The sequence below is a fragment of the Teleopsis dalmanni genome, chromosome 2 (genome assembly GCF_002237135.1).
Source record: "Teleopsis dalmanni isolate 2A chromosome 2, ASM223713v2, whole genome shotgun sequence".
Taxonomy (NCBI): Eukaryota; Metazoa; Arthropoda; class Insecta; order Diptera; family Diopsidae; genus Teleopsis; species Teleopsis dalmanni.
This window is the reverse complement of record NC_051847.1, coordinates 245,052,881-245,063,178: the sequence shown is the minus strand read 5'-3', so window position 1 is coordinate 245,063,178 and position 10,298 is coordinate 245,052,881. Positions and strand designations below refer to the sequence as shown.

At 23.8% G+C, this 10,298-nt stretch overlaps 1 protein-coding gene across 1 annotated transcript; it reads left to right on the top strand.

The window, feature by feature from the left end:
* The first annotated feature begins 9 nt into the window (after positions 1–9).
* Positions 10–2,753, top strand: LOC119680250 (serine/threonine-protein kinase Doa-like). Its single transcript, XM_038092970.1, has 3 exons — positions 10–284; positions 1,090–1,179; positions 2,633–2,753. Exons 1-3 carry the CDS (start codon positions 200–202, stop codon positions 2,713–2,715), a joined length of 258 nt encoding a protein of 85 aa, XP_037948898.1. The 5' UTR covers positions 10–199; the 3' UTR covers positions 2,716–2,753.
* Positions 2,754–10,298: the final 7,545 nt, after the last annotated feature.

Below are 10,298 nucleotides of genomic sequence, written 5' to 3'. Positions count from 1 at the left end.
CACGGTAATGCAAAGCAAAACACGCTTACAATTATTTACGCGCAGTTTACTTCATGAAATTTGATTAATTTGTAGTAACCATACTCTTTACAGCAAAACTAAAACTAAATATTTCTACCACGGTAAGTTGGATTGGGATGAAAAGTCATCAGCTGGACGTTACGTTCGCGATCATTGTAAGCCATTATTCAGATATCAAATGAGTGATACTGAGGATCATTGTGAACTCTTCGACTTAATTAAAAAAATGCTTGAATATGAGCCATCCCAACGTGTTACTTTAGGTAAGTGTTTATGTTCTCATGCTAAAAGTACTAAAAAAAAGTATTTATGTGTTTTTAATAATATTACAGTATTTAATAATCGTATTAATGTATTTATTGAGTACTTAATAACATAACTTTTTTTATGTTAGTCCTATAATAATATAAACAAGTGTTTATTTAAAATTCGTCTTATTTTGTATGTATATTTTAACATTTTGAACAACTGAAATGGTTCCTTAATGAAGCTGTATTATTTTTAATTGAATGAATAATAGTTATAAAAAAAATTTGTTTGATTTTTTAATTTAATTACAATTAATAATTATTTAATATTTAAAATAAAATTTCTCGTAACTGAGAACTGTTTTTCTTTATATTGTGTAAATAAAGTTAATGTTTTCAACTATTTTGAAAGGTAGGCTTAGTACATTCCTAAAATACAGTAAGTATTTATGTTAAATGTGTCAAAGGAATCATTTCAGTACAACTTGATTTTGTAAAAATAATAGTTTGAAAGTAGGTTCAAGTAAGTTTAATACCGCAATTTATCAAAATATATTTGAAGTTAAAATAATATTCTGAATCTCTAAAGAGAGGACTCTAGATAAAAGAACTCTAGATCGCAGCGCACAATCTCCCATATTAATAAAAGACCAGTATAGCTTAAACTATGATAGAATTAATGAACGTAATAAACTATTCAAATATTATAAATAATAAATTCGTTTTGAATATAGAAAAAAAGGTGCCGGCGCTTTTAGAATAATTAAAAATTTTTTTTTTATAATAAACTAATTTTTATTTATGTTTTTCTCTTTAACAGGTGAAGCCTTGAGGCATCCATTTTTCGAAAAACTTCCACCTCATCAACGTATCGGTGATCTTGGTAACACTAAACAAAATACCTCATCAGGTAGTAGCAGCCGTGAGCGTTCTCATAGTTTATCCAGATGAGATTTAGCACGATTTGGTTACTGCTAAGAAGTTCAAAGGTTATCACAGCAGCAACAACAACTAACGAGACAATTATAACAATAATAGAATAATAATTAGAAAATTTGATGTTTGTTAGAACACCAACAGAACATTAATAATATTTGATAATTATTAAACAGACATAAAATTCGGTCTGTGAAGACAAACTTAAAACAGCTGCTACTTAAAAAATATCCAAAACAGTATATTTATAAAAAAAAATTATTAAAGTATATTGTAAGCTAATAATATATTTTATATTCTATATTAGCTTTTTTATGTATCATTTTTTATGGACATTTCAATATCTTTTAATTTCATCATAATTTAATTCAGTAAAATACTGCTATATACTACTATATATTTTTCTCTATGTTTGTCCTTCTGTTATAAGAAGCTAAATAAACTAGTTACTTATTAACAATATATTTTACTAATTATAAAAAAAATCATTGATTAAATGTTTCAATGTTTTAAATTACATTTATTCAGTTTTATGTTGCAAATTTAACAACAAAAAATAATTTCAATTTATTTATAATTTAAACAAAGTTATTCAAATTTTAAGCATATCAGTCAGTTTTAAAAAAAAGTAGTTTTATATATATTTATATAACATATATATCAATATGTTTACCTAACCATATGTTTTCCTATATAATTTTGTTCCTGTTTTGTTGAGCACCCAGTGTAGCTGTTGAGTTTTTTTTCTTTTTTTAATATAAAAACCAATTAATGTTTATAATGTCTATGGAGTTTTAGAAATTGTTTGTTGCTCATTTACTTAAAAGTGCTTCAGTCTCATAAATTTCATTTTAATCATAATAATATGAAAGAAAATTGAAAGCAAATATAGCATAACCAAATCGTCTTAAATATACTTAAAATTTAATACTTATAATTATTTTTATATACATATATATTTATAATTATAATTAAAATTATAAAAAATATTGTTACAATTTTTTGTAAAAAGTGTGCAAACAGCTCATATATATTTTGTATTTAAAATAGCAAACATAAAAACAATTTTTTAATTTTTAATAAAGTCTTGATGAAAAATTTAAATTATTTAAAAAATTAAAAATATATTAACACCGTTGTAACTAAATAAATTACCAAAAAAGAAAAAACAATTTTAAAAAATAAAATTATTGCTAAACTTACCGCAATATCTATTTTGTAACGGAAATTAAAATATTTAAAATTTTTAAAAAGACAACTTTATGATTTGCTTTAAATTAAAATCCCCATCAATTTGCTATAAAAGATTTGATTGTATAGCATATTAAAATCACTTCTAGAAACAATGATGTATTAGTTTTAAGTTTAAAGTTAATTGTAAAATTATACAATTTCTTATTCATAAAAAAAACTTTTTTATTTTTAAGATATCGATGGGCAAATACAAGCTGTTGATTTACAACTATTTTTACAAGCTATGGAATTCAAGAAAATTAAAAAATATAAATAATATTACTTATTTTGAGTGAATTTTTTTTAAGATTTTATGATGATAAAGAATTTTTTCAATTTTGTTGTTAAAATAAAATTTATATATATATATATATACATATATAAAATTAAATAAATAAATATATATTTTTACCAGGCCCGTCTTAAGTTAAAAACAAAACAAAAAAAACAATTGTCAAATGTAAAAATTTTATGAAAATGTATAATTTAAAATATACATATTTGTAAATGAATAGTTTAATATATTAAAAGTTTTCTATATTAAATTCTTAAAACAATGTAAGAATTGTGAAATTTTATTTTTAATAAAAACCAACTGATGATTTCATGTTTAGTTCTTAGTTAACTTTTCATTAAATTTGCTTATAATATGTAATCGTAAACTATTATTATTATTATAATTGATTATCATTATATCATTTTAAATTAATTTGTATGTATGCAAAATTTTAGTTATTTCAATTCTATAAAATTAAAATGTAAAATCTGATATGTATAAATAAAAAATTAAAAATAAAATTTTTGTGTTAATTATAATTAATGTTGTTATAGTCTGTACCTGTTAACATAATATCGTAATTTATTTGGTATCAAATGGTACATGAATCTAAATATTTAATTCTCAATGATCGGGATGCAATTACGTTAAGGTTAAGTGAGAAGAAGTAGAAAATTAGCTTCGAGGTGAAGTAAACTGGCAACCTCAATATGTCGGAGATAATGAGCAATAGGGATTAAATGTCCTAATCCTGTGGATTAGGATGCTATTCTATTAAAGTTGAGTGAGAAGAAGAAGTAAAATAGCTTCGAGGTGAAGTAACTTAACAACGTTAATAGGTCGGAGCCAATAACCCATAGAATTTAACTGTATAAGTGGTGTTTGCTTTACGGTATGAGAATAGATAGATAACGTTATGATTAGTTGAGCTTTTATGTTACAAATTGATTAGTTTCAAGTAACAGTCTAGCAAATGGCCATATCCTGAAATCAATTGTGCTAAGACAGCTCTTGCTTAACGATGAAGAGCAGATTAAACCACACATTTATGCGTGACAAGTAAATGTTTAGCACATAGCTAACCTTGATCTCAATTGCACTAGAACAATTCTTGCGAAACGATGATGGCGCTTTTCTTACCTATATAAATATCAGGCGGAGGCCTATTGAGAACTTTGTTGCTTTGAAACTATAGTCTCAAAGAGGATACTGAATCAATATGAAGGACTGTAAACCTCTTGTACTCCTTTACTATTTGTAAATTATGTCACAATTTTGAGACCCTAATAAAATGCAGGTTGTTATTAATCTTAGCGACAGACACTGCTGTGCTAGAATTAATTGATATAATTGTCTATCAATCAATCTGCTTTTGCCAAAAGCTGTGTGCTATAAAATAGATGTTTTATCATATATATCTCATTTCCAAAATGTCTACAATATTCGAAACAGGAACACTCTCAGCCTAAGACTGTGTCTATTGAAAAGTCAGTGAGAGTTTATGCAAGCTACGACAAGAACCATCCACGTTCTCATCTCGTCACTCAATTACATGCTAGCCCATATATTTATATACTTATATGGTTTCTGATATATATGTAAGTTTTTACGGGTCACAGCAAGACACCACTATATTAGTTATAACTTCTATTGGTAAGCTAAGTAGATGCCTAGTTTTTTCTTAAGTTTCTGCTACACTAACCTAATAATAAGACGGATCAAATTCACCGCAGTTTTTTAACTATGACGAATCTGATAAAAAATAATTAATGAATAATAAATAATAAAATTTAAATAAATTTTAAATAAAATTATTAATTCTTTTGAAGCAGTTCAATTGAATCTTTAAATCTTCAGGGAACATTTATTAAGATCATGGCTGTGAACTGTATAGTTTTCTAAAATAAATTTCCCCAACCCAATAGTTCAGTGCAGTTATATGAAAATGTCGGGATTTCACTTTAAAGCTCTGGTTAAAGTATATATACAACACATATGAAAATAGGATATGATATGATCGTTGGTAGGTGTCAGTAATAGCCTACCTCGTAAAACACACTATTCATATATGTCTTTGAGATGGGTTCATTCTAATGCTACAGTTGTAGGGGCACGCCAGCTATTTTCGTAATTCCAAAGAAAGAAGTGTCCAACGCTTGGTTTAATAATTAATTCATAATTAAGTAGCTGCTATAACTCCTTTACGCATAAGTTACTTAAATGTGAAGTAGTGGGTTCACAAGTAGTAGTAGAACATATGTATTAAGGGGCTACATTGTCTGAACAATTGGATTAATTGTCATAGTAATTTAACTTAAGATAAAAATTCGTTTGCTTTTTAACGGGAATCAATTTTTACTGAATAAAACGGGAAATATTTTTAATTCCTCTGCCTGCTATATCGGATAGACACGTAATTAGACATGTAGTTCCTAAACTGAATACATTTTCCGGCAAGTGTCGGCAAAGAAAATGAATGACCTTTTATAAATACATTATATACTTAATAAATAAATATTACTTACCTTGTTTTTTATATACTATAATACATTATCATAAATTCAAAATAAATCAATGACTTTTTTACGTTTCAGAATATTTTATATGTTTATTTATATTTTCCATATAATAGTTTTAATGCATACATATTCGTATTTATAATTTTTGTTGTATTTTTTCTTTTGTATATATTTTGTGTGAAATACACATTATTAATTTTTAATAAAAGATATTTGGATTAAATTTTTTTTTTAGTAATCTTGCAATCATAAATAAATAATACATGTGTGTTTATGTGTATTCAATATATGTGTATATGTATATGTAAATTTTAAAAAACTAAATTTTATTTGTTCTATTTGCTTTTTAAGTATTATTTTCTTTAGTAAAAATGACTTTAAAAATACTTTGCCTTGAGTTATAGTGAGTTTGCATTGAATGAAGTACAAAAATATGCTATAATGGTACTACGGTCTTTGAGATATATTAAGTTTTAAAATTTAGACTATGCATATAGAAATTGAAACACCCATGAGTTACCATCCTAGAAAGTGATCTATTAAAAATTATTTGACAGTTTAAAGTCTATTTTATATAATATATAGAGCAATTGTATAGCATCATACAAATTGTTTAATAACGTAGTAGTTAATAGTTAAAATTTTTATTTTTTTATGGTAGAAAAATAAAGTTTTCAGAGCGAAATCATTTTTGAATATTATTAAAATTTAACAAAATATTCTTTAAAAATAAATAATGTTTTTATTAAACAGAAGTGCGAAATTTTAAAAACTAAAAACGAATAGAAAAAGGTACAGAAATTTTAACTTAAATAAATAAGGGTTTACAAATTCGATATAGAGGTCTAAACTTGAGGATGGCAATATCGAAATATTGCGGAATATTGTAGATATTCATTCCCTCATATCAATGCTTTTCTGAGTTCATAAAACTCGTAGATATATAGGACGCAACTAAAGGATGATAACATTATGGCATGTGTACTATAATCTTCATTCCCTCACTAACAATCTTACAATTCATTCTGTTTGGGAGTTCCAAAGTCTGACATACAGTTCGAAAATTTAGGATGCTAACACTATGATAGGCATACAATGATCTACCTTTCTTAATTTTCTTAATTTACTCTTGAAAGTCTGAGAGGAAACAAATATTGAGCAACTATCAATATAAAGTCTGATAACCAAACGGTCTTGGTGGTCTTAGACTTTGTCAGAACTCAGACACGGAATAAAATCCCAATTTAAGAACATTTAAACGAACTCTTAAGACCATAGACAGATTAAAAAAGAGACAACTTGCACTAAGCAGAAAATATGTTAAAATTCTCAAAAGGTTTCTGAACGAACCTGCAAATTGTAGTACCACATCTAAGAAAAATTGTTCTCTCAGAGACCTATATATGCCGTTTCTGCAAAACGATTTTTGAAATGACAACAGATTCCTTGTAAGTACGCATAATTGAGGAGACTCATTAAATAAGAAAAATCTGAAGAAAAACCAAGAAGCCTCCTTGGTTATTCTAAAAATCCATTTCTTTCATTATGTTTATATAGCCAGCCACATGGTTTAAACAGCTCGGTTTTTAATATTATTCCTTTATATGGCTATTTAAAATAATTTTTTTTATTTGAAATAATATTTTTTTTGTACTTATACTATAACTCAAGTAAATATTTTATTGTTCACTTTTATAACTAAATGTAAACTGTTTTTATATTTTTCTTTTGAATATTTTATTGCATATTCTATATATGGTTGCTATATGGTAATAATTTAAAATTAAACAATTTTTTTAGTAAATTAATATTTTTTTCTACTACATTTTGGTTTTTGCTTGTTACATTTTTAAGCTTATTTTGTACAATTATAAATTTAAATTCTGTTTTGAAATATTTTTATATAAGAACTTATGTTTTTATTTTCATTATTATTTCATTATAATATATATGTTATTGTATTATATTATATTGTTTTTAGCAACATTTTGATTTCTAGTTTTTTGTTTATTTTTGCATATTTTATTTTTTATAAAACTACTTAAGACTAATTTAAATGCTAAACAATATATTTAATAAAAAAAATTCTAATAAATTTGCAACAAAAACAATATTACACGTTAAACATAAATAACAGAACGAAAAAGAAAAAAAATATAACTATACGATGTGTTTTAAATATAATTTTACAATAAAAATTTTTTTTTTATTGTTAAGGAAATTAGTGCAGTTTTTATTTTAATGAAAATAATAGAATTGTTTATATATCTATATGTTTATAGTGAAAAATTGTTAAATAGACTTTCATAATAGAATAACAAAACATATTTTTTAATTAAAACCTTTTTATCTATTATAACATACCTATTTCTTATAAAAACAAGTTAATTCTGAGAAAATTTCGCTATAAAAAAAATGGTTCTTAATTAAAACAGTTTTATGGTTAGTCCAGAAATTTACTTAAATAAAAATTACTTATTTGTATTTTATAAATTTATTTATAATTTGTTTCAAAAAATGTTTTTATTCGTTTTACATAACGTTTCATGTTTGTTGAAATTAATACTTTTATGATTTTAATATATTTAGTATATATTTTCTTATTTACTAACAAAAGAAAGACACGTCATTAGGTTAAAAAAATATTATTGTGTAGTTCCGCATGTAATTATCAAATTATATATATTCTGTTATTTTGCGCTAATAATTCAATTATAACAATTAAATAATTTAACTTTTGTTACCAATAAAAATTAACAAAAACAATTTAAATTAATTTACACTAATATTCGGAATATTTCGGTTTTAATATAAAGTCGTCTTCAGGAAACTGACAATTACATATTTAAAAACCAATCGATATATAAACAATTTTGGCCATAAAATAATAAATATTAGTAAAATTATATATTTTTTACAATTTTTCAATTTATAAAATATTTTCATAGTATAATTTAAATGTTGAAATTAGTAAATTAAAATAAATTTTAATAAAAAATTTTATGCAAATATATATAAAATTATTTTATATATTTTAAAAGTATTGTTCAAACTCTTTTTAATAATTTAATTTAATTTAGACAAAAAACTGCACTTTTTAACATATAAAAAATAAATTACATTGTTTAAATTTAAAAAAAAATTGCTATTAAAACTATAAACAAAAAGGAATTTAATAAAAAATTGTATGTATAAAATAACAAATTATTTAATATTTTATTTGTTAAGTTTTTATAAAAGTTATTGTCTATTTCATTTATGTTGTTTGATATATATTAAAAAGAAAAATATATTATAAAATAAAAAATGCTTAATAAAATGATTTCTTAAAACAATAAAACGTTTTAAAATTAAATAAAAATTAATTATTGCTATCGTAAACGCAAGCAAGAAAGTTTTAAATAAAATTAGTACATATTTAACAATTAGAAATATTACATATATATAAATATAAATATATTTATGTATTTATAGATATATATATAAGTGGTTTTTGCAATAATTTGTACAAATCTTTTTTATTTTTATAAATAAATGTTTTTTATTATAAATTAATACTCACAATAAAATATATATATGTGAACTTATTTTTACTTAAACATTTTTTTCTTATTGTTGTTGTGTTTAATTTTAATTCTACAAATTAATTAAAAAATATTTACAAATTAAAATTATTATTATGTTGTTGTTGTTCATTTGTTTATAAAAATATTTAACAAATTAATAAAAATTTTCAACAATAAAATTTACAAAAGCGTTAAATTCAGAAAACGCTACAAAAGATATATAGTTTATTCAAAGAAAAAATTATTTTATTTTTTAAATTTAGTTCATAGATTCGAGCCTTTTAAATTTAATTCGACAGTGACATTTTCTTAGAAATTAATTAATTTTTTATTTTCAGAGTTAATTTATTTCATTTCATTGTAATTTTGCTTTTTTTTTATGTATTACTACCGATTTGTTTGTTTTTATTTCATATAATTTTTTAAAGACGAAAAAAATTATTTGTAATATTTTATTACAATAAGTAAATAATATATTTAATAATTATTTTCTGTTGAGTGTAAACTAAGAAAAAAAACGATTCACAATAATACACTTTTCAAGTAAGTAAGTCTTACTTATTGTGAATGACTAGTGTATAGGTTGACCACGAAACTTGTGCTGCACAAACAGATCCCAAAGGTCATTTGCTTCCAGCTGTGGTTAGCATTTTACTTGTTGAGTTAGCATTTGCAATTGAGTTCGCTGTTGTGCCGCTTGGTGGCGCTGGCGCAATGCGTATTGGTTTGTTGCGCTGCAGTGTTACTGTATGATTGAGTGTTGTTGTAGTTGAAATACCGTTGCTGTTGTTGTTGTTGTGGTTGTGATTGTTTGAGTGATGGTTGTTGGCTGGTAGAATTGTAAAACCGGCTGTAGCAGCTGTAGTGTGCACAGCGCCATTGCTAATGATGCGTTGTATAGTCGTACCGATGGCACGTTTATTACGATTTGGACTTGTGTTGTTGTTGTTATTGTTCGAAGTGGATGTTGGTTGTTGGATTTGCTTATGTCCCACATTGTTGCGTAGTGTTGAGTTAGCTGAAATACGATCCAATTCGATCATTGCTTCTTGTATGGCGCGTTCTAATTGTGAATTTAATTTTCGGCTCCTTTTGTTGTGTTTAATTCGTGTGTGTGTTGAAGTTTGTTTGAGTTTGGAGTATGGTAAGTTGAGTATGGTGAGAATATGTGTGGTGTTTTGTGATTTATGTACAATATATACAGGCGGATATTCATTTCATAATGCATATAATATATATAGAGATGCATATTTTTTTTTATTTTGTTGAGTAAATGATTTGAAATGAAAAAAGCAAAAAAGAAAAGAAAAGAAATTAAATCAATATAAAATAAATTTTTAAATATAATAATATATATATGTATTTAAATATTTTAAAAAATCAATTTATTGTATTCTAGACTAATGTTACTAAAATCAAAAAATAAATCTTAATAGGTTTGCAACTACTAAAACTAAAATATTCTAAGAATAAAAAAAAAATATTGTGCTAAAAATTT